This window comes from Bos taurus, chromosome 1 (assembly GCF_002263795.3).
Source record: "Bos taurus isolate L1 Dominette 01449 registration number 42190680 breed Hereford chromosome 1, ARS-UCD2.0, whole genome shotgun sequence".
Classification (NCBI taxonomy): domain Eukaryota; kingdom Metazoa; phylum Chordata; class Mammalia; order Artiodactyla; family Bovidae; genus Bos; species Bos taurus.
This window is the reverse complement of record NC_037328.1, coordinates 94,561,761-94,587,203: the sequence shown is the minus strand read 5'-3', so window position 1 is coordinate 94,587,203 and position 25,443 is coordinate 94,561,761. Positions and strand designations below refer to the sequence as shown.

The following is a 25,443-nucleotide window of genomic DNA, read 5'->3' as shown; positions in this document are numbered from 1 at the left end:
GAGTTCCAAAGAATAGCAAGAAGAGATAAGAAAGCCTTCTTCAGCGATCAATGCAAAGAAATAGAGGAAAACAACAGAATTGGAAAGACTAGGGATCTCTTCAAGAAAATCAGAGATACCAAAGGAACATTTCATGCAAAGATGAAGGACAGTCCTCAATAAAGGACAGAAATGGTATGGACCTAACAGAAGCAGAAGATATTAAGAAGAGATGGCAAGAATACACAGAAGAACTATACAAAAAAGATCTTCACGACCCAGATAATCACGATGGTGTGATCACTCACCTAGAGCCAGACATCCTGGAACATGAATTCAAGTGGGCCTTAGAAAGCATCACTACGAATAAAGCTAAGTAGAGGTGATGGAATTCCAGTTGAGCTATTCCAAATCCTGAAAGATGATGCTGTGAAAGTGCTGCACTCAATATGCCAGCAAATTTGGAAAATTCAGCAGTGGCCACAGGACTGGAAAAGGTCAGTTTTCATTCCAATCTCAAAGAAAGGCAATGCCAAAGAATGCTCAAACTACCGCACAATTGCACTCATCGCACACGCTAGTAAAGTAATGCTCAAAATTCTCCAAGCCAGGCTTCAGCAATATGTGAACTGTGAACTTCCTGATGTTCAAGCTGGTTTTAGAAAAGGCAGAGGAACCGGAGATCAAATTGCCAACACCCGCTGGATCATAGAAAAAGCAAGAGAGTTCCAGAAAAACATCTATTTCTGCTTTATTGACTATGCCAAAGCCTTTGACTGTGTGGATCACAATAAACTGTGGAAAATTCTGAAAGAGACGGGAATACCAGACCACCTGACCTGATCTTGAGAAATTTGTTTGTAGGTCAGGAAGCAACAGTTAGAACTGGACATGGAACAACAGACTGGTTCTAAATAGGAAAAGGAGTTCGTCAAGGCTGTGTATTGTCACCCTGTTTATTTAACTTCTATGCAGAGTACATCATGAGAAACGCTGGACTGGAAGAAACACAAGCTGGACTCAAGATTGCCGGGAGAAATATCAAGAACCTCAGATATGCAGATGACACCACCCTTATGGCAGAAAGTGAAGAGGAACTCAAAAGCCTCTTGATGAAAGTGAAAGTGGAGAGTGAAAAAGTTGGCTTAAAGCTCAACATTCAGAAAACTAAGATCATGACATCCGGTCCCACCACTTCATGGGAAATAGATGGGGAAACAGTGGAAACAGTGTCAGACTTTATTTTTCTGGGCTCCAAAATCACTGCAGATGGTGACTGCAGCCATGAAATTAAAAGACGCTTGCTCCTTGGAAGGAAAGTTATGATCAACCTAGATAGCATATTCAAAAGCAGAGACATCACTTTGCCAACAAAGGTTCGTCTAGTCAAGGCTATGGTTTTTCCTGTGGTCATGTATGGATGTGAGAGTTGGACTGTGAAGAAGGCTGAGTGCCGAAGAATTGATGCTTTTGAACTGTGGTGTTGGAGAAGACTCTTGAGAGCCCCTTGGACTGCAAGGAGATCCAACCAGTCCATTCTGAAGGAGATCAGCCCTGGGATTTCTTTGGAAGGAATGATGCTAAAGCTGAAACTCCAGTACTTTGGCCACCTCATGCGAAGAGTTGACTCATTGGAAAAGACTCTGATGCTGGGAGGGATTGAGGGCAGGAGGAGAAGGGGACGACAGAGGATGAGATGGCTGGATGGCATCACTGTCTCGATGGACGTGAGTCTGGGTGAACTCTGGGAGCTGGTGATGGACAGGGAGGCCTGGCGTGCTGTGATTCATGGGGTCGCACAGAGTAGGACACGACTGACTGACTGATCTGATCTGATAGACAATCCCTGATTTATGATGCGTCAACATAATTTGTTGACATAATTTTTCGACTTCTTAGTGATGCAGAAATGATATACATTCACTGGAAACCATACTTTGACTTTTGGATTTTGATCTTTTCCTGGGCTAGGATTATAGGGTCTGATACTCTTGGAGTGCTGGGTGGTAGCAGTGAGTCGAACCTCTCTGTGAGTCATAGGATCCTGAGGATCAACACTGAGATGTTTATTTACTTTTTAGGCTACACTACTGTGCAGCATGTGGGATCTTATTTCTCTGCCTAGGGGTGGAACCTATGGCTCTTAGATTGGGAACATGGAGTCTTAACTACTGGACTACCAGGGGAAGTCCCTAACCCATACACTTAGAATTCTCCTGCCCCCAGACAGTCATTCTAATGGTCACTCTCAGTATAGTATTCAATGAATTACAGGAGCTGTTCAACACATTTTAAATAGGCTTTGTGTTAGATGATCCTGCTCAACTGGAAGCTGATGTAAATGTTCTGAGCACATTTAAGGTAGACCTGGCTAAGCTGTGATGTCCAGAAGTTAGGTGTATTAAGTAATTTCCAACTGATGGTATTTTCAGCTTATGTTGGGTTTATAGAGATGTAACCTTATTGTAAGTTGAGGATGTATGTACTAAGCCATAAAGCTCAATTAGGTTCCGATTTTCTCCTCAAACATGACTTTGCTGATCTCTGCCTTTCACTTTCCTGCTGGTTTATGTTGCCTGCTTTGTTGGTGCCCCCTGCACATGCTTAGCATGTACCTTGGGAAACAGTGTGGGTTTTTATCGAGTAATAGCAGTGAGAGGAACGTGATCTCAAACATAAATGCATGGGTAAATTACAGGAAGAAGGAAGACACTGTGCTTGAAATAGGATTTCCTATCAGCCGTGTCCAACTCTGTGCGACCCCATAGACTGCAGCCCACCAGGCTCCCCCATCCCTGGGATTCTCCAGGCAAGAACACTGGAGTGGGTTGCCATTTCCCTCTCCAATGCATGAAAGTGAAAAGTGAAAGTGAAGACGCTCAGTCGTGTCCAACTCCTAGCGACCCCATAGACCGCAGGCTACCAGGCTCCTCCGTCCATGGGATTTTCCAGGCAAGAGTGCTGGAGTGGGCTGCCATTGCCTTCTCTGATTGGATTTCATGTAGTCTGGATTAAGGAGAGACAATTAAATATGTTTATAGGGGTTTGTATATGTTCATGCTTCAGGGATTGGGTGCTCAAAGGATTTTTTTTTTAAATAAAGCTTTTAAAGAAGCCTTGTAAGAAGACAAAAAATAGATAAAATAATAATTGAATCTTTGGGAATAAATATCATGTTTCTACAACTGTAGTGGTGGTTATAGAAGGAGGATGTATTTCCAGCAATTTGCAATGTGGATCAAAATCCTCTTGGCAAAACAGCCATTTAATCCACCACAGCGGATTTCATAACATTAGTTTTCTTGCTGTCTTCCAGTTTAGTTTCCAGACCAAATGCTTTTAAATATTTATCATCCAAAATGGTTTGAATTTTAATTCTTATTAGAATGACAATTGTTTTCAAAGAGGCTTGAAATTAATTTCTAAAATAAACTTTAATTTCTGAAACAAAGTTGTTTCTGCTGTTCATAATACAGCAGTTTCCTTTAGCTTTTGGCTAGCATTCAAACAAATAGCCTCATATTTCTCCATTTTAATTTAGTGAATTCTGTATGTTGGTATGATAGTCATAAAAGTACAATGTGGAAACGTAAGGCATTAGATGCCTGTGATATATTACAAAATATGCAAAAAAACTTCTGTTAAACTATATTACCAATTTCTAATTGAAAATCCCCATAATAATAGCACTTGTAAAACAAATTTAGTGTAGAGTTAGAGTACAGTTATGAAATCTTGCTATCACTTTGTTCTTAATGTATCATGGCTTTTTAAAAATTTATTTTCAATGCTTAATGGCATAATTTATCTGAAAGTTGGAGTACATATATTTTAAGCTTTTTCTTTTGAGATAATTGTGTATTCACATGCAGCAGTAAGAAGTAATACAGGAAGAATCTGTGTATTCTTTATGCAGTTTGTCCCCACGGTAACATCTTATAAAACTTTGGTAGAATATTACAGCTAGGATGTTGACACTGATATAGTCAAGATACAGAGCAGTTCCATCACTACAGGATCTCTTGTGTGGCTCTTTTATAGCCACACCCACTTTCCTCCTGCCCCACCTCCTTAACCCTTGGCAACCACTAATTGGTTGTCCATTTCTATAATTTTTTCAGTTTAAAAAGGTATTATATATACACACATACTTAAGATATATACATAGTTGAATATATTGTTGCTATTATTATTGCATATCTTTTCTTATATGCTGTCCACTTTATCCATTGGAGCCCTTAGCATATTAATCATTGTTGTGTTAAATTTCTAGTCTGACAATTACAACATCTCTGCCATATCTGCTTCTGATGATTGCTTTGTCTCTTCAAGTTGTGTTTTTCACCTTTTGGTTTGTCTTGTAATTATTTTCTTGATAGCTGGATATGATGTACTGGGTAAAAGGAACTGCTATAAACAGACCTTTAGTAGTGTGAGGAATCAAGATTGCCCGGAGAAATATCAATAACCTCAGATATGCAGATGACACCACCCTTATGGCAGAAAGTGAAGAGGAACTCAAAAGCCTCTTGATGAAAGTGAAAGAGGAGAGTGAAAAAGTTGGCTTAAAGCTCAACATTCAGAAAACTAAGATCATGGCATCTGGTCTCATCACTTCATGGGAAATAGATGGGGAAACAGTGTCAGACTTAAGTTTTTTGGGCTCCAAAATCACTGCAGATGGTGATTGCAGCCATGAAATTAAAAGATGCTTGCTCCTTGGAAGAAAAGTTATGACCAACCTAGATAGCATATTGAAAAGCAGAGACATTACTTTACCAACAAAGGTTTGTCTAGTCAAGGCTGTGGTTTTTCCTGTGGTCATGTATGGATGTGAGAGTTGGACTGTGAAGAAGGCTGAGCGCCGAAGAATTGATGCTTTTGAACTGTGGTGTTGGAGAAGACTCTTGAGAGCCCCTTGGACTGCCAGGAGATCCAACCAGTCCATTCTGAAGGAGATCAGCCCTGGGATTTCTTTGGAAGGAATGATGCTAAAGCTGAAACTCCAGTACTTTGGCCACCTCATGCGAAGAGTTGACTCATTGGAAAAGACTCTGATGCTGGGAGGGATTGGGGGCAGGAGGAGAAGGGGATGACAGAGGATGAGATGGCTGGATGGCATCACTGACTCGATGGACGTGAGTCTCAGTGAACTCCGGGAGTTGGTGATGGACAGGGAGGCCTGGCATGCTGCGATTCATGGGGTTGCAAAGAGTCGGACTCAACTGAGTGACTGACTGAACTGAACTGAACTGAATGTGAGGAGAAGGCTTCCTTTGTGGCTCAGTTGGTAAAGAATTCACCTGTGATGCCAAAGTCCGCCTGCAATACAGGCGACCTGGTTTTGATAACTGGGTTGGGAAGATCCCCTTGAGAAGGAAATGGCAACCCACTCCAGTATTCTTGTCTGGGAAATTCCATGGACAAAGGAGCTTGGTGGGCTACAGGCCATGGGGTCGCAAGAGTCAGATAGGACTTAGCGACTAAACTACACAGTGTGAGGAGAGGGGAAGCATTCTACAGTTCTAAGATTAGATTTCAGTCTTTTACTGAACCCATGCCTTGGACTGTGATCTTCACAAGTATTCCTCAGTTCCCCACCTACTCCTCCTTACATGGGACAGGATGGCTAGAGTGGGCTGGAGTTGGGTATTTTCCTTTCCTAGGTCACTTAGGCCCTGATAATACACCAAAAGGTATGCTCTGTTTAACTGGTTTCTTCTGAGGGCAAGCCTTACTAAGAAGGAAAGAGTGTTTTTGTATATTTCAGAGTGGTTCCTTCCAGAGGCCCAAGGGGATTTTTCTCTAATACTTAGCATTAACTCCTGGAGGTAAATTGCATAATATTGCATAACTCCTAGACTGGGTCCCCTTAGCGTTTGTAATACTCAGAGTTGTCTGCACTGAGTGTCCAGCAATTTGTCAATTATAATTCCAGCTTAACAAAGCCAGTACTGGTTCCCATCGCAGTTTCTGCTTGTAAGTCTCTGCTCCAGAAAGCCATATCTCCCTGTATTAATCCGTTAGTCTCTTCCGTCTTTGGAGCAGTGTTTTGTCTTGTGTCGTCCACTGTCTAATAGATCCAAGAAGAATTACTGACTTTTAGGATAGAGTGGTGACTTCCCAGCTCCTCATATGTAGAACCAAACACAGAACTCCATGTATATTTAGAATCATATTAAATGATGTTGTTATTTTTGCTTGAATCATCAAACATAATGACGAGGACAGTCTGCTGTTTTTAATCATATTTTTGCTTGTGTTCTTTCACTTTTCTTGATATTTTAAAGTTCTTTCTTTTATTGTTTCCTTTCTATTTAGGAAATTTTCTTCAGCCTCTTTTTTTTTTTTTTTAGAGTGACTTGGCTGATGACAAAGTCTCTTAGTTTTCCTTCATCTGAGAATGTCTTGATTTCCTCTTAATTCCTGAAAGCTGTTTTCATTGGGTGTAGCATTTTCTGGCCCCAGTTTTTTTAACTGAAAAATTCACTGTCATTCAAATTGTTTTCCCCCTAATAGTTAGTGAATCATTTCTTTTTTGATGTTTTCAAGATCTGTCTTTGTCTTTAGTTTTTAGAAGTTTGACCATGCTGCATCCTGGTGTGAATTTGAGTTTATCTTATTCGGGGTTCACTGAAATTTTTCAGTCTGTAGTTTCTGTCTTTTGCCAAATTATGGAAATTTTAAGCTATTATTTCTTTAGGTACTTTTTCATTCCTATCCCTTTTCTCCTATCTTTCTGGGATTCTGATAACATGAATGTTAGATATGATGTTATAGACTCACAGCTCCTTGAGGTTCTTTTCATTTTATTTTCTGATCTATTTTCTCTGTTGTTCCAGTTGGGTAATTTGTATTATTTTATCTTCATTTCAGACTTTCCTGCTGTCTCAGTGGTAAAGAATCCTCCTGCCAATGCAGGAGATGTGGGTTCTATCTCTGGATTGGGAAGATCCCTGGAGAAGGAAATGGCAACCCACTCCAGTATCCTTGCCTGGGAAATCCCATGAACAGAGGAACCTGATAGGCTACAGTCTATGGGACCGCAGAGAATTGGACACAATGTAGTGACTAAACAGCAATCTTCATTTCATTGATTATTTCCTCTTCATTAGGCTGTTGAGCCCCTCCATTGAGTTTTTCATTTTGGTTACTGTATTTGCAATTCTAAAATTTCTACTTGTTTCTTCGTATGTCTTCCATTTCTTTGCTGAGTTTCTGTCTCTTTTTTAAAGATATTTATTTATTTTTGGCTGTGTTGGGTCTTAGTTGTGGTAGGCAGGCTCTCAGTTCTGGTGCTTAGGCTTAGTGGTTGCAACGTGTGAGCTTAGTTGCCCCATGCATGTGGGGCCTTGGTTCCTAGACCAGGGATTGAACCTGTGTCCTCTGCCTTGGAAGGTGATTCTTAACCACTGGACCACCAGGGATGTCATCTGTCTCTATTTTTTTTTAATTGAAGTGTAATTGATATACAATATTAGTCACAAATTAAGTCACATAGTGACTTAATTTTTTATAGATTATACTTCATTTATAGTATGAAATATTAGCTATATTCCCTATGCTGTGCAAAATATCCCTGCAGTTTATAAATGGTAGTTTGTACCTCTTAATCCCCTACCTCTGTCTTGCTGATTCCCTTCCCTCTAGTTTATTTTCTATATCTGTGATTCTCTTTCTTTTTTGTTATATTCATTTGTTTTATTTTTTAGAGTCCATATATATATATATGATAAAATAAAGTATTTTTCTTCCTCTGACTTATTTCACTAAGCATAAAGGCTGTATATTGTCACCCTGTTTATTTAACTTCTATGAAGACTACATCATGAGAAATGTTGGACTGGAAGAAACACAAGCTGGAATCAAGATTGCCGGGGGGAATATCAATAACCTCAGATATGCAGATGACACCACCCTTATGGCAGAAAGTGAAGAGGAACTCAAAAGCCTCTTGATGAAAGTGAAAGTGGAGAGTGAAAAAGTTGGCTTAAAGCTCAACATTCAGAAAACGAAGATCATGGCATCCGGTCCCATCACTTCATGGGAAATAGATGGGGAAACAGTGGAAACAGTGTCAGACTTTATTTTTCTGGGCTCCAAAATCACTACAGATGGTGATTGCAGCCATGAAATTAAAAGACGCTTACTCCTTGGAAGGAAAGTTATGACCAACCTAGATAGCATATTCAAAAGCAGAGACATTACTTTGCCAACAAAGGTTCATCTAGTCAAGGCTATGGTTTTTCCTGTGGTCATGTATGGATGTGAGAGTTGGACTGTGAAGAAGGCTGAGCACTGAAGAATTGATGCTTTTGAACTGTGGTGTTGGAGAAGATTCTTGAGAGCCCCTTGGACTGCAAGGAGATCCAACCAGTCCATTCTGAAGGAGATCAGTCCTGGGATTTCTTTGGAAGGAATGATGCTAAAGCTGAAACTCCAGTACTTTGGCCGCCTCATGCAAAGAGTTGACTCATTGGAAAAGACTCTGATGCTGGGAGGCACTGGGGGCAAGAGGAGAAGGGGACGCCAGAGGATGAGATGGCTGGATGGCATCACTGAGTCGATGGACGTGAGTCTGGGTGAACTCCAGGAGTTGGTGATAGACAGGGAGGCCTGGCATGCTGCGATTCATGGGGTTGCAAAGAGTCGGACATGACTGAGCGACTGATCTGATCTGATACTCTCTAGGTCCATCCACATTGTTGCAAGTGGCAAAATTTTATTCTTTTTTGTGGCTGAGTATGTATCAATATACATAAATACATATACACACACAATGGAATATATGTATATATATGCCACATCTTATCTATTCATTTGTTGATGGGTACTTAGGTTGTTTCCATATCTTGGCTATTGTAAATAATGTTGCTATGAACATTGGGGTTGCTATGAGCATCTTTTCAAATGAATGTTTATGGGTTTATTTTTGATATATACCCAGAAGCGGAATTGTTGGATCATATGGTAGTCCTACTTTCAGTTTTTTGAGGAACCTCCATACAGTTTTCCATAGTGGTTGCAGCAATTTACATTCCCACCAAAAATGTACAAGTGTTTTCTTTTCTCCATATCCTCACCAACATTTGTTATTTGTATTCTTTTTATGATAGTCATTCTGACAGGTGATCTCATTGTGGCTTCGATTTGTATTTCCCTGATGATTAACCGTGTTGAGCGTTTTTTCATGTGCCCATTAGCCATCTTTGTATTCTTTGGAAGATGTCTATTCTAGTCTTCTGCCCATTTTTAAATTGGGTTGTTTCTTTTTTTGATATTGAGTTGTATGAGCTGTTTACATATTTTGGATGTTAACCTGTTATCAGTCATATTATTTTCAAATACTTTTCTCCCATGAAGTAGGCTGTCTTTTTTGTTTTGTTGTACATTTACTTTGCTGTGCAAAAGGTTATAAGTTTAATTGAGTCCATTTATTAATTTTTGCTTTTGTCTCCTTTGTATTAGGAAACAGATCCCAAAATATTGCTACAATTTATGTCAAAGAATGTTATGCCTATGTTTTTTTCTTGAAGTTTTGCTTTCTAGTCTTCCATTTAGGTCTTCAATCCATTTTGAGTTTATTTTGGTATATTGTGTGATAAAATGTTCTAAGTTCATTCTTTCACATGTAGCTGTCCAGTTTCCCCACCACCACTTAGTGAAAAGATTGTTTTTCCCCATGCATATTCTTGCCTCCTTTGTTGTAGATTAATTGACCATAAATTTGTGAGTTTATTTCTGGACTTTCTATTCTGTTCCATTGATCTATGTGCTAGATTTTTGTGCTAGTACCATACTGTTTTGATTACTGTAGCCTTGTAGTGTAGTCTGATGACATTTTACAATTTGTTTTAAGATGTTTCTAATAGCTTAGACATTTTTATGATGGCCTCTTTAAAATCTTTGTCAGAATAATTATAATAGCTCTAACATCTTTATGTTAGCATCAGTTGATTGTCTTTTATCATTCAATTTGAGATCTTCCTGTTTCTTGGTATGATGCGTCATCTTCAGTTGAAATCTGGACATTTAGGGTACTACTATTATGAGATCTGGATCCTATTTAAGTCTTCGGCTTAAGCTGAATTTTTCTGACCATGCTATGGCAAAAGATGGGAGGGGCATTGCCTCATTACTGACAGGTGGGGATAGAAGTTCAAGTTCTACACTCAATCTCCATTGACTTGAGGAAGGGGTTCCTCATTACTTTCGGATAGGGATGAGCATTCAAACATTCAAGCTCCTCACTATGTTTGCACTGATAACTCTCTAGCAGTACCTCATCACTACTCCTCATGTGGCCTTCACTGACGTCACATTGAGATGGGAAGCTCATGATTGTTGGGGGCTGGTGAAAATCCTGACCATCTACTAGGCCTCCTCTGACACCATACCTAGTGGGGATGAACATTCAGCCTCCCTATTTGGTTTCTTTGACACCAACCTTTTAGGGTGGGAAGGCTGAAACACCTTATTATAGCCCAATGAAGGTAGAATTCTAACTCCTTACTTGGGCTTTGCTGATGTGGATGGGGGTTTGGATTTCCTTTTTTTTTTCCCCCCTGTCGTGTTTGGCTGGAGCAGAATGATTATTTGCCTAAGAGCGTTCCATCTTCAGTGGTTCAGAGGTGAAGAATCTGCCTGCAATGCAGGGCACCTGGGTTGAATCACTGGGTTGGGAAGATTCCCTGGGGGCAGAAATGGCAGCCCACTTCAGTATTCTTATCGGGACAATCTCATGGACAGAGGAACCTGGCAGGCTATAGTCCATGGGGTTGCAAACAGTTAGATACAACTGAGTACTGAGCACAGGCTGCCTTTTTCCTTGTCCTTTGGCTGGAGGGAGCAGGATTTTGTTGGGGTTTTTGTTTTGTTTGTTTCTGTGTTACTAGGTTTCATCATCAAGTGTGGAATGTCTGAAGCAAAAAAATAAGTAAATAAAAGAAAATCCAGTGAACTCATCACCATGTTATTGCTCAGGACTCTAGGTCATTTCTCTTTTCATCCCACCTTTCAGTGTCTTATATTTGTTTTACATATAATGTCCAAAGTTGTGCTTAATGTGAGGAATAGGGAAAAGCATGTCTCTTCCATATTCCTGTAAGTGGAAGTCCTCCCATCATGGCTTTAAAAAAAATAATTTCTGACCTTTATTCCTCAGGAAGATGTATTTTTATTTCTTGAATCTGTTTTCCCAGTTGCTTCTAAATATTTTTATCATTATGATGAAGTGAATAACTGAGGCTGAAGGGGGTATCCTCTCCATCAGAGGTATTAGGAAATTAAAAGCTTCTCGATTATCTTTCAAATTCAATAAGAAAGACTAACTTTATCCTGTCTCTGGGTTAGGCTCTCTAATTTAGGTCCAAATTTCACTAGCCACCTCATATTCTCCAGAATCTCTTATCCAGCAAAAAGCCATTTAAGCAGTTATAGGGCTTCCCTGGTAGCTCAGATGGTAAAGCATCTGCCTAACAATGCGGGAGACCTGGGTTTGATCCCTGGGTCGGGAAGATCCCCTGGAGAAGGAAATGGCAACCCACTCCAGTATTCTTGCCTGGAAAATCCCATGGACTGAGGAGCCTGGTAGGCTACAGTCCATGGGTTCACAAAGAGTCAGACATGACTGAGTGACTTCACTTCACACATATGTTTTACACACACAGTTTTGATGATGCTAAGAGATACGGGTGTGTTGGTGCTTGTAGCATTTGTGTGTGTTTTAGATTATGGTGTTGTTCCTTCCTCCACATGTACACTTTAAGAAAGTTGTAATCAGAATGATAAATGATCCATACCTTCCTTTAGGGCTGCATGTAAAGGCAGTTTTATTTTGCCCTTCTCCAAAAGATGAAAGGTCTAATGAGCCCACTATAAATTACTGAATGAGCCACAAGTCAATTACTCTGAACTTGTTAATCCTACTTTTAATACAGAATGGAAGATGTCCTATGGTTCATTTAGCTACTAAGTGGTGTAAGCTGAATATTTTGTTATTCTTCAGAATTACAAAGGATTGCAACTTAACCTATACATTGCTGGCTGCCAAGCAAAGGAGATACTTAGGTAATTTAGAGACAGTAACTTTTAGAATGAATGGCAAACTCACTCTTCAGTTCAAATGACATTGAGATATATGCTCCCCTCCCTTGCCCCAGAATATTTCACTGAACTTCTGAAAGATGTATTTAGAAAAGTTTTTACAGAGATAAAAATACTAGTAGGTTTGGAGTAATATGAGTATTTCCAGTTTCTGTTTTAGTCACTTCCTTATGTTATTAGCTCACTAATGGGACAGGCAGGGAGGGCTTCCTGGAAGAGGAAGAGTAAACAATGTGCTGGCCAGTCTCGAACATATGCCTCTGTGCTGGGAGGTAAGGTCTGCAGGGGTCACAGGAATATGTGCTTCTGAAATTGTGCTTTCATGGAGATCCTGGTGCATTTCAAAGTGCTTAGTTAATGCACCAGAAAGTGTAAGCCATAGTAGAAATACTACAGGAATGACCAGACTTCTAAGCTGTTCTCGTGGGGTTCTGCTGTTGCAGGAAGAAGGAAAATGGTAAGCTCTCAAAGCAACCTAAACAGATAGGTCTATAAAGGGAGACATGGTGAAGGAGGACAATAAGAGTACCATGTTCCAGGGGCTAGTGGGTACCATGCTTCAGCTTTGGTCATGCATCTGCTGCAAAGCAGTCTGGGTAAGTCATCATCTGGTTCTGTGAGCTGTGATCTAGAATAGGATGGCTTGCAATCCTCCTATCGCCACTCACTGCTGAAAAGCAGATTCAAAGACTGTCTTCTTGGTTGTCTTACAGAATCTGAGCTTGGGTCAGGCAGTGTTCTTTGCACCATTAAATTTTAGTAGCTGGATTTGGTTTAACATTAGTGTTCTAGTTAATGACTAGGAACAGAACCTTTGACCCAAACAAACTTGATTCAAAACCAAACACTGTCCCTTCAATGTAGGCTTGTTTCCTTGTTAATTCTACAAAGCTCTTTCCCTCATTTTCCAAAGGAGAGATAATGACATCTCTCATAGGATTGTTGCAGTCATTAAATATGATAACGTCTTGAAGTGCTTCACATATACTAAGAGATCAGTATTCATCATTGATGATATTTGTCATCACCACATTATTCATTTTTTATCACATTATTTAGCTGAAATAATTTTTTCTATAGCCTGTTTCCATTGTAATAGTTATTCAAAAGCAAACTTTCAACAGACTAACATAGTTTAAGAATTTGTTGGATATCACAGTATTTTATTAAGTATGTGAGGACCTAATCAATGGCTGATTAGTTTTGTCTAACCCTTGATAAACTCTTGGTTAAAGAGGCACAGTTTCTAGATTCATGCTCCCTAGATGAGAGCCATAATAGATCCGACTCCTACACAGAAATGTTTCTGCTGCAGAAATTTCTTGCAAAATCATCAAAGTTTCAGAATACTTTTAGCCAACAAAGTATATGAGAGATATTGTCAGTTTAGGAGGAAAGGCCGAATACAGGTGGAAAGTGAGTGACTAGCAAATGCAGCTACTGAAAATGTTTAACAAATTAACCACATACTTTTTCCTTTAAGTCAGAGGAGAAAGATTTTGTTCGATTTAAGTGGTGATTGAAATTCACCATGTATCAATATTTGGAGTGTTGCACAGTGGCCAGGGGAGATGTCCAGAACTGAGGTTCTCGGCTTTCTCTGCTTGCCAGGCTAGACGTGGCTTTGCTGTCTGTTTGAGGAAGGTCCTCCCTCCAGGTCTGACAGTTGCAGGGCTCAGCCTCGGACCACAGTCAGGAGGGTCTGCCAGTGCTTTGGCAAAGGCTCCTCCACTACAGTTGCCAGTTTAGACACTTACTCGCACAGATTCATTGTCCCAGGAATTGCAAAGATTTATTTATTCCAGGCACCTGGCCTCTTCAGCCCCTTGGGCCTTGCCTCCCTGCCTCCTTCCCCTCAGCATGGTCAGCAAAAGAGCACTTGGGTTTCTGTGCATGATCTGCATTATGCCATGGACGAAACTGCTTAGCAGTGCTCAGAGCACACACCGTAAAGGAATTTGGGGATATGCTAATGAAGAAGCCCATAACCAGAAGCGGAAAAGATTCATAATCAAATTGCAGTAAATCTGTGGAGACTCCTTAAAGAACAAGACACACAGGAAAAGCCTGATTGCTGGAAAAACTGCTTTGCAAATGAGTGGTATGGTTGCTGAATCTTTGACAAGAAGGCAGTCCTGTCAGACAGACACAACGGCACGTCCCAACTGCGTATTAGTCAGCCCAGATGCCTGGCCAATGAAAGATAGATAGTGCCACACGTGTAGTCTCTCTCAGCAGAGTTGCTGGAAATACTCAGGTTTGAATGCTGATGTGGAAAGTAAACAAAGTGCTCCGATTTGTTCTTTTCTCTCCCTCTTGGTTGGTTAACTGCCCCAGCCCATCTCACCAATTTGTGCTTTCCCCTGCATGGTCTGCCCATGTCAGCAGCCTTGCATAGAACAGAGTTGCTAAGTGATATACAATTCTATCCCCCTTTTATCTTAAAAAGCAAATGAGTGAACCAATGAATGTCATTTCTGTTTGACAGTGAGTATGATTTATAAGTTAAGATTTTGAGATAAAAAGGAACCCCCAAAGCTAAATATTTTATAATAAATTCACATGGATGCTTTAAGCTTTAAAGTTTAAAGATATCCACCTAAACTCCATTTGTTGGATTCATGAAGGATTATGATGTACTGGGTTATATTTTATTATTTGAAATTTTAAGGTAGCATTTTTTTCTCATGAAAATTCATAGGATTATGATTAGATGCCGAAGTATCTCTCATTACTTTTAAAGTAACAAAGTTTTATTTCTCTTTATTTAGTCTCAAATCAGATCTAGAGGCATATCAGAATAAGACAATATTTCATGTCATACCAGATTAAATTTTGGTCTTCGCAGTGTGAAATTTAGACTTTGTAAATGAAGAGCCAATAACTTTGTCTTCTGAATTGTAGACAGTGTTGCTTAAATGTTTCTCTAAACTGAGTCTCTGGTGAGAAGAAATAAGAATGTTCCAACTTAACAGTTGGCATCTTTTTTTCTTTAAAAAGACTCCTTTTTCTACAGATTCCTTTTTCTATTTCCTTCAGGTCTAGTGCATTATAAGTCTTAGGATTCAATGCACAGTAACACAAAATCATAGACCCTGAAGTTATTAAGTATGTGAAGACACTGTATTTCTCAGTAGGCTGTGATTTGCCTAAGATCTCACAAGTGGGACCTGAATTCATGGTCAAGAATTTGTAGATTGAGGCTTTGTATAGTTTCTGGTTATAGATGGAGAACCAGGGAGCAGCTGAGGAGGAGCCTATACCCGTGGATTACAGAGGGAGACTAAACCAAAAATTCCTTAGTGACCTCTTTGGCTCAGATTGAAAGAACTTTATTTTAAGAACTGAAGATAGACAAACTGGACAGATTTTACTTTGATTGGAGGTCACCATAATTCTCCTTTTGGTCTCATACCTGAATGCTCAGCCATACATAAAATAATGCTGGTTGGTTGGGCTTTTTCAGTTGCACAAAGCTTGCGCTTCTCTCAAGAAAGAGATTAGGCTCTAAGGTCAGATCAAATTCTGACTCCACCACCCACTTACCAACAGTGGGATTTTAGGAAAATTGCTAAACTTCTCTGTTTACAATAAATTATTCCTTTTACCCTATGTGAGGTTTAGTGAGTTGGTGTATATAAAGTGAATAAGAGTGTTGGCTTGTATTAAGAGCTCAGTAAACATTAATTCTTCTTTCATTTTGATGGTCTGACTTTCAAAAGACCCAGTTTTTCAGAGCAGAGAGGGGATTTTGAATCTTAGTTCATTATCCTTATTTTACAGATGAGAAAACTGAGGCCTGGAGAAAAGACATGGATTCGAGCTAATTTGCGACAGACCCAGGTCTCTGAATGTTAGTTCAGGATGTTTTTTCACTGTATTAGCCTCCCTATAAATAAGCTTTTGTTCTTCTTGTGGATAGAAGACAGAATCTGACCACTTCTTATAGCCACTGGGTTCAGGGTTCAAGCCACCAGTATTCCTCTCCCGTATCACTGCAGTTACCTCCTAACTAGACTCCCTGACTCTGCCCTTGCCCTCTTCAGTGTGGTCTCAATTCAGCAGCTTAGAGTAGTTTTTGTTTTTGTTTGATAAGGCGTGACACCCTCTCCTCTCTCGTTTCATCTCCTATTACTCTTGTCATTCTACTCCAGCCACCTTGCTCTCCTTGCAGATCTTGTACCTGGTAGGCACTCTCCAATCTCAGGGTCTCACGTTTGCTGTTTCCTTTACTTGGAATGCTTCTCACCAGATATTTGCATGGTTTGCATTTTTTTCAGATATTCATTCAGTCATCACCTCAGCGAATCCTGCCCTGACTATTCTATTGTAGTTGCAATCATCTGCTACTCTCCATTTTCCTTTCCTGGCATGTGTTACTTATATTCCATATTTCTTTAGATAGTTTATTGCCTACTTTTCTCTAGCAGAATGCAAATATCATGAGGGCACTGCTTTTTCATGGCTGTATCTCCAATGTCAGGAACAGTGTCTGCCCCTGACACTGATTGCAGGAATGAGCAGTGTGGTAACAGGACCTGTTATTCAAAAGGGTGTATTTTCTCAGATATTTTTGTTACAGACTAAAGTTAGGCAAAGTGTAATACTCTTATTTAAAGAATCCTATTGTGGCAAGGGACTTTCCAACACGAGAAAATTTACCGCACCTTTTTAAAAAACATAATCTGCTTATTTTTGTATTTGTACAGCTAAACCAACATATATATATATATCTTTCTGGAGTTAATTACTGGAAAGGAAATATCCTGTAAAGCCAAACCAAAACAAGAGTCACTTTCCTAAAACTCTATAAAGAATATACAGTGTTTTAGTTCTGGTGAATTGGAAAATAAACACAATTGTCACACTCTTTGTCTTTCTGGGTCCTTAGAGAAATCTCAAAGATAACAAAATATAGACAGGAGGTCAGCACTCATGAATCAGATTTCATCTTGATAGTCTTTTTACAGACCTATAACAAAGTGGAGCTCTGAAAATGGTGTTAGGTAATAGGGATTCTGACAGACTCTTTAACTCCATGGAACTGGGAGGTGCTGCTATAATTCTGCTGCTTCAGATGAAAATTTCAAGTGTTTTCATTAGGTACAACAGCTGTTTCTATTACAGATAACAGATCTCAGAGGTGGTGATGCTGATATCAACTTCTAGTGGGCTCAGAACATAGTGTAGCTTGTACAATTAGCTTTTTTTTTTTTAATTAATTTTTTTTTTTTCTGCACATGCAAATTAACTCTGTAGCAGTAAAAGGAAATTACTTACTTGCTACCGGAATCGTCTGAAAGTGATACGATCATGCTTTGTAGCGTCGCATTAACCAAATTAAAAGCCCTTGGGAAAAATTCGGCACCCTGTTCCTTCCCATTCACATCTTCCTAAAGATCTCTCAGGAGCTTCCATTTAGAAAGCTGGGATCATTATCAGGGCTTTTAATTTGCAAAGATTGGCTGCTCACCAATGAGTCTTTCTAGTTACCCGGTGGTTGGGTGGAGTGGTTCTGAGGTGTTCCAATCTCAGAGGCTTTGAACTTGACTATTCTCCTGACTCCTGCTTGCTTGCAGATATGTTTTTCAGTCTGGGGCCCCAATCCATGGCTCCACTGCTAAAGCTTATCTCTTAAGACGAATGCTATCACCTCATTCTGTCCACAAATGTACATATCACTCCACTTGGAAAAACTGCAATCTGTTTCTCCAATCCTGTGATTCAGGGCTGGCCTATGACTGTTTTGATTGATAGAATGTGGTGACAGTTGCTATCCTAGATCTGGACTTAGTCTTTTAGAAGACTGATGGCTTCTACTTCCTTTTTCTTGAGACACTTCCTCTTGGAACCCAGCTCTTGTGCTATTTAAAGCCTAATTCACATGAAGAGGCCATTCAGTCAATGTCTCAGCTGACTAATATCAGATATCAACCATATGAGGGAGTCATCCTAGAGTCCAGAACATTTTAGCTGTCAGGTGACTCCAGCCCAAGGCGCAGAAGTCATCTGATTGAACTGCAGGAGAGATAGCAAGCAAGAACCACCTGGCTGAGTCTAGTCAACCCACAGACCTGTGGGAGATAATTTTGTTCTAAAGCACTATATTTGGGATGATATTTAACACAGCAGTAGAGTAACTGCAGTGAGGACAAAGTGTGAAGCTGCTGGCTAAGTTCTCCTGTGAATGTGGACATCAGATCACCAGCTTAGGGTCAGGTGAAACTTTGCCTACAAAGTACAGGCAGGTGTAGACAAACATCAATCCCTCTTCCCCCTTTTTGGCTGGAATTTCATAATTGGACTATTCTGTTATCGCTTGGATTTGTAAATATATATGTTTACTGTACAAATGCAAATACTTCGTGGAGGGATACTGGTTTAAACCAGGGCACAAGGGTACAGCAGGGGGCTGGAGGGGGCTTCCTTGATGGCTTGGATGCTAAAGAGCCTGCCTGCAATGCAGGAGACCCAGGTTCAGTCCCTGGGTGGGGAAGATCCCCTGAAGAAGGGAATGGCAACCCACTCTAGTTGCCTAGAGAATACCATGGACAGAGGAGCCTGGAAGGCTACAGTCCATGGGACCACAAAGAGTCAGACACAAACTGAGTGACTAACACTTTCACTTCACTTTTCAGATAGCAACTATTTTAGGCTTTGTGAGCTATATGGTCTTCATGGCAACTATTCAACTTGGCCAAGGTGACATAGATAATACTTAAATGAATGGCATGGCTATGTGTAGTCAACTCTGTTTACAAATATAAGTACATGGTTGATTTTGGACCTATGGGCTCTAGTTTGCTACCCTCTGTGCTAACAATTCTTTCTGTAGTAAGCACAAATATTTAATTATATTGATTGACTCCCATGAGCCTTAGGTTTGGTTTACCTCTAACTTTGGTTTGCCCTATCATTCCTTCTTAGTCTCCTTTGTAGAGTTTTCCTCCTAAATTTGAAATGTGCTCCTCAAAGCTGTTTTCTCATTGTTTGCTCTTTCTCTGCCATGCCACTCACTCAAATGATTTCAGTTATCACCAGTTTGCCAATGATTTAGAAATATCTCTCTCTATTCAGTCTTCTATTCAGAACTCCAGACTCCTGTATTTCATCTTGGATATCTTGCCCTAGTTGCAGTACCCTAACTTCAATGCTCTTTTGTGCCAGCAACCCCTTGGACTGTAGCCGACCAGCCTCCTCTGTCCATGGAATTCTCCAGGCAGAAATACAAGAGTGGGTAGTCATTCCATTCTCCAGGGTATCTTCCTGACCCAGGGATCAAACCCAGGTCTCTCACACTGTAGGCAGATTCTTTACTGTCTGAGCCACCAGGGAAATCCAGTTATTGGCCTTTTGTCCCTTAACCCCAATGGGGCTTCCCTGATTGCTCAGTTGGTAAAGAATCCACCTGCAATGCAGGAGACCCCAGTTCAATTCTGGAGTTGGGAAGATCCCCTGGAGAAGGGATAGGCTACCCACTCCGGTATTCTTGGACTTCCTCGGTGGCTCAGCTGGTAAAGAATCCACCTGCAATGCAGGAGACCTGGGTTTGATTTCTGATTTGGGAAGATCCCCTGGAGAAGGGAAAGGCTACCCACTTCAATATTCTGGCCTGGAGAATTCCATGGACTGTATAGTCCATGGGGTCACAAGTTGGACAAGACTGAGTGACTTTCACTTTCACCCTTTGATGCTGGGGCTGGAACTCTGTAAACTCCATTTCTGTTTTGCCCGCTCTTTGTCTCCATCAACAGGGGGCGATAGAGGGACACTGTAAAATCAAGGGAGAAAGGACTGCAGACTTCCTGTCTTCCTGGGGTTCCTGTGAGCATCTATTCAGTAAAGGTTCTTTGCTCTAGAAATATACATTCTTTTCTGTAGTAGCTGTGAAATCTAGTTTTTCCAAAAGTTGCCAAATAACCTCCATTAAAACTGCTTTCCTTCCCTCCCCATCAGCAACAGTGGGTTAATGCCCCCTCCTCAGAAGTCTTTAATGACCCCTCCTCCAAGCTCGGGGACACTGGCACCAGCTAAACAGCACCTCCTAAGTAGGAGATCTGAGTTGTGGCCCAGCCGGGTCCCAACTCCAAGTTTCAATAATTGCAATCTCTTCCCTTTGATTCTTCAGCCCTTAAGGGATAGTAGCTGTTTCTTTTAACGGTTCCATTGTGATAAATTGTTTTCCTTTTCAGTTACCTAAATTTTCATACCCAGTTAACCACCCTGTATATTAACTTCCTTTTCAAATGCCTGGTATGCTTTCTGTGGACTCTGAAAGTGTTTGTTTTCAGCCCAAAGCTGCTTCTTTGAAGTGTTTCCTTCCTTCCTTTGCACCAGCAAACCTCTCCCTATTCCCCACCTGGTGGCTCAAGCCCAAAGTCTGAGCATTGTTCTAACTTTTTCTGTCATCTAAACTCCCATATGCAATCAGTAAATAAGGCCTGTGGATTTGCTTCCTGAATATTTCTTATATCTGTCTGCTCCTCTCCATCTCTGTGCCTACCAAAGTAGATCATGCTACCACCTTATAACTGACCTCCCCAGATTTCTGTAGCCTCAGTTTGTTATCCCACTACAGCCCTAGAAATGTCTCAAAAATATTTACCACATAAATACTTCCTGAAACATTCTAAATCCTGAACATAATTTATAAGGCCTGTGATTTGATTTCTCCTGCCTTTGCACTTCATTTTAAACCATGTTTGTTGTTCCTTTGTCAATTTTACCATGCTTTCTTAGCATTCTTGGTACAAGCTTTTCTCTTTGTGTAGAAATCTCCCTTTTCATCTAGATAGCTACTACTATCTTTTGAATGTTTTATAAATACCACTTTCTCAGAGATGGATTTTCTGACCTCTCAGACCAGATTATATTCCTCTATTTGTTCCCATAATCACTGAACATATACTTTTAAAATATAATATTTATAAATGTTTAAGTAGCTGCTTCTTTCCTAGGTGGTAAGGCCCATATAGGTAGGGGCTGTGTTTGCCTTGCCCAGTAAAAGGTCCATAACACACAGTAATCTTTCAGGCATAGTAGATATTCAACAACTATTAGATGAGTTCAGTAGATTTCTGGTCTATACACTCACATTCTCTTCTATACATTCATATACAATGTTTTATACATTAAATTCAGGTTCTCTGAATTGATTACAGAAGAGACACATTTCTGCAAATGCATCAAAATCCCTCTTGGCTGACTTTACCTCTTAAACGGAACAGTTGTTTTCTTCTCACATCTCCTGACACCAGTTTTCCCTTTGCGGGTTCTTACCATGATTGGAGGAGACTGAGTGGAGGGTCGGAGAAGGCAATGGCACCCCACTCCAGTACTCTTGCCTGGAAAATCCCATGGACGGAGGAGCCTGGTGGGCTGCAGTCCGTGGGGTCGCAAAGAGTCAGACGCGACTGAGCGACTTCACTTTCACTTTTCACTTTCGTGCATTGGAGAAGGAAATGGCAACCCACTCCAGTGTTCTTGCCTGGAGGATCCCAGGGATGGTGGAGCCTGGTGGGCTGACGTCTACCGGGTTGCACAGAGTCGGACACGACTGAAGAGACTTAGCAGCAGCAGCAGCAGAGTGGGGAGTACATTGATCAGAATTTATCACTTTCATCTGGACTGTAAACCAACACTACTCCTTCCTACATTGTCAGAAGGAGTATCCTTGTGATACCACAAGTAGGAGTATCCTTCCTACTTGTGGTATCACACAAGTCTCCTGAGTACCTGGGGCCAGGTGCATCTCAGGGCTTGTTTTGTGTAACTCAGGTAACCAATGAAGAGATGTTCTCCGACTTCAAACAACCAGTATGTCATTTCTTCACCCCAAACATCAACGTGCTAGTTTTCTTCTAGTTCCCTGAAATGCATGCATTATTCCTCAAGTGCCAATTACAGGAGAAAAGGGTTGGGGAGCAAATTGAAACATTGATGAAGGGGCTTTAAATATATAAAATAACCAATAATGAGGGAGCAGATAATGAAAATATAACATGAAAATGAGCATGATAAGAGACCCCAAAAGTACAGGACCACAGTCAGAAATGCAGCAGACCTGAAGGAACAAATTAAATAAATGTCCACATTTCATCTTGGTTATACTTCCAGGGAGAGAGCTGCATTTGTTTTAAAAAGAAAACCACCAATAAAACAAGCTGAGAAACTTCCTTTTCATCTTTAAACAGATTTGACCCCAAATGCATATTTTCTTTGAGAATAATATCTTTTTTTCCTTCAGCTGAAAGTTTTACCTTTTGAATTGTATTCCACACACGTTCTTTATCGTTTCTTCTTCCTTCAAGGGTGTCCATGGCATCTGCCATTAGTGACTGCAGCTGTGGCACCAAGATAAAAATTATCAGTGTGGAATTCACCCAGAAATAACTTCTCTAAATACACAGATTAAAACCTAATTAAAAAATCATTTGTACGCTGATGATTTTATTACTCATCTTTCCGACAATGAACACTGCCACCTCATTGCTGCTTCAGTCATTACCAAGTATTATTGCAGATATAAAATATTGAAACAATGGAAAGATTCTTCTTGAAAATTTGTAGAAAACATATAGGTTTTAATGTAGTGGGTGTCGATGTTTTATGAAAACAGATTTGGGTTGTAAAGAATGAAGGCAGTAGTTAATTCTCTTGGGAAATAGCATGTAGTACATGAACGCATTTTAGTGTTTTCTCCTGAGGCTAATGTATCATAATCCTAGGCATCATGCAAAAACTCACCAGAGGACCATACTAGAATTGTGTTGTTTTATTACCTCTTAAAGGATCTAGCTCACTGAAGTTCTTTTACTATTCTTTTCTTTTCTAAAATTTCAAAATATCCGAGATTTCTATTTAGGTTCCATTTCAGAGGTGAGTTTTAAAATTCCACCCTTTGCCCCAAACTGCCATATTACAATTGAAAATAATTCTACACACACGCTGGGGCTTCCCAGGTGGCTCAGTGGTAAAGAATCTGCCTGCCAAGCAGGAGACACGGGTTCAGTCTCTGTGTCAGGAAGATCCCTTGGATAAGGAAATGGTGACCCTCTCTGGTATTCTTTCCTGGGAAATCTCATGGACAGAGAGGCCTGGCTGGCTATAGTTAATGGGGTTGCAAAGAGTTGGACATGACTGAGCAACTAAACGGCAACAGCTGCACACAGACGATTTATGTGCCTGCAAAGTAATGAGGCCACATCAAGCCATATGACATTTGAAGCTGAAAAAAAAAGTTCTCTAAAGAAGAGCAAATGCCAGTTCAGTTCACCATGGTGTCAAACATTATGATAATCTTAGATAATCTTTCTGTTCTTTAGATATTTTAGGTAGGGAGTTGAGTCACTCAGAACTCTTCTACTGAGTAGTCACTGTTTGTGTAGCGTCACAAAAGGGATTTCAAGGATATATTATCTAGATTAACCCATGCTTGGAACTTGGAAAGCAAAATCTATTAAGATGATGAAATCTTGAATGATACATGATTTTTAAAAATGTTTGGTTTGCACATATACATCCCTTTACATTTACTTTTTTTTCTAGTAGGTATATAAATTACGAAAATGTCCCATGAAATCTTATTTTTCAAGGTTTCAGGCAGTGGAGTATTGCATGGATATGTTAGTTAGAGATGTCAGTAATGCTAGTTTCATGCTCTTTTTGTATATTTAAAGATATAAGAATTTCCAGAAAAAAGAAAGCTGCAGATGTGTGGTTAAGAAGACCTAAGTGCAGAAAACTCCCCTGTATTTTTCACTTAAATCTTGAGTGTGCTTTTCAGGAAGACAGGATCAACATTGTGCCAGCTTCTTAAATTAACATTTTCTTTGCTTTCTCTTATCTCAGAGGAGCATTAATCATCTAAAATTGGCTATAATATGCACTTTGAAAGCTCCACAGTTGCTACACTCCTGAATGCCTTAGGAATGGTAGGATAAACACTTAGCCTTTTTGAAGGCATTCTGTGCATAAAACCATACAGGTTTAGAAAGTATTATTGCCAGTTTTGACTTAATAATTACCGACTAATAGACTTTTTTTTCCCTCATAGTTTTAATGTTTGGTATGCAGAATTTTATTATTTGGCTACTCCAACAGTTTTAAATGGTTACTTTGAATATCAATATTTTTTTAATATGCTTTTGCAGATTCAGATGAACATTATAAATGTTGGCAGTTCGTTTCTTGATTAATTTGTTACAACTTTCAAAGCTCAAAGAGGGAGGATTCCTTTAGTTATCTGAAAATTACAGGTGATAATTTTGGGCTGTTCTCATCCTTGCTGTGTGAATTCGGTCAGGTCTGTAATTAGTTTTCACTACCTTCAATTAGAGCCTTAGAGTAAAGAGCCCTTCCCAACAACACATCAGCTTTATATGGAATAAATTTTACCTTTCTTTGAATGGCCAGCACACTGATTAGTAATTGTTTTTCAAATGAGGTGCTATAGTTTCTAATATTATGGTTATAATATATATGTCTGCTTGAAGATTTTTTTCTGTGAGGTATTTCTCCAACTATTTTAATTTTAAATTAAAAAAAAATTGTTTATTTTTAATTGAAGGATAATTACTTTATAGTACTACAGTGGTTTCTACCAAAAACCAGTAGAAACAGCCATAGGCTTACCCTTGTCCCCTCCTACTTGAACATGCCTCCCTCCTCTCTCCCCATCCTGCTCGTCTAAGTTGTTAACAAGCCCTGGTTTGAGTTCCCTGAGTTATGCAGCAAATTGCCATTAGCTATCTATTTTACATATGGTAATGTATGTTTCCATGTTACTCTCTCCCTCTCTCCATACCTCCCACCCACTCCTTCTTCCCTTCCCAGCTGTGCCCGTAAGTCTGTTCTCAATGTCTGTGTCTCCTTTGCTGCTCTGCAGATAGGTTTATCAGTACCATCTTTCTAGCTTCCATATGTATATATGCATTGCTGCTGCTGCTGCTGCTAAGTTGCTTCAGTCGTGTCCGACTCTGTGTGACCCCAAAGATGGCAGCCCACCAGGCTCCCCCGTCCCTGGGATTCTCCAGGCAAGAACACTGGAGTGGGTTGCCTTTTCCTTCTCCAGTGTATGAAAGTGAAAAGTGAAAGTGAAGTTGCTCAGTCGTGTCCGACTCCTAGCGACCCCATGGACTACAGCCTACCAGGCTCCTCCGTCCATGGGATTTTCCAGGCAAGAGTACTGGAGTGGGGTGCCATTGCATTAGTATATGATAATTGTTTTTCTCTTTCTGAATTACTTCACTCTGCATAATAGGCTCTAGGTCCATCCACCTCATTAGGACTGACTCAAATGTGTTTCTTTTTATGTAATATTCCATTTTATATATGTACCACAAATTCTTTATCCATTCC

The 25,443-nt window shown here is 40.1% G+C and overlaps 1 protein-coding gene across 3 annotated transcripts in view; it reads right to left on the bottom strand.

The window, feature by feature from the left end:
- Nucleotides 1–25,443, bottom strand: part of SPATA16 (spermatogenesis associated 16) — a 277,669-nt gene that overhangs the window by 10,660 nt on the left and 241,566 nt on the right. For all 3 annotated transcript variants that reach the window (XM_024995427.2, XM_002684936.7, XM_005201702.5), the window contains one exon: nt 22,344–22,427. In XM_024995427.2, the coding sequence (XP_024851195.1) occupies nt 22,344–22,427 (84 nt within the window). The remainder of the gene's footprint in view (nt 1–22,343; nt 22,428–25,443) is intronic.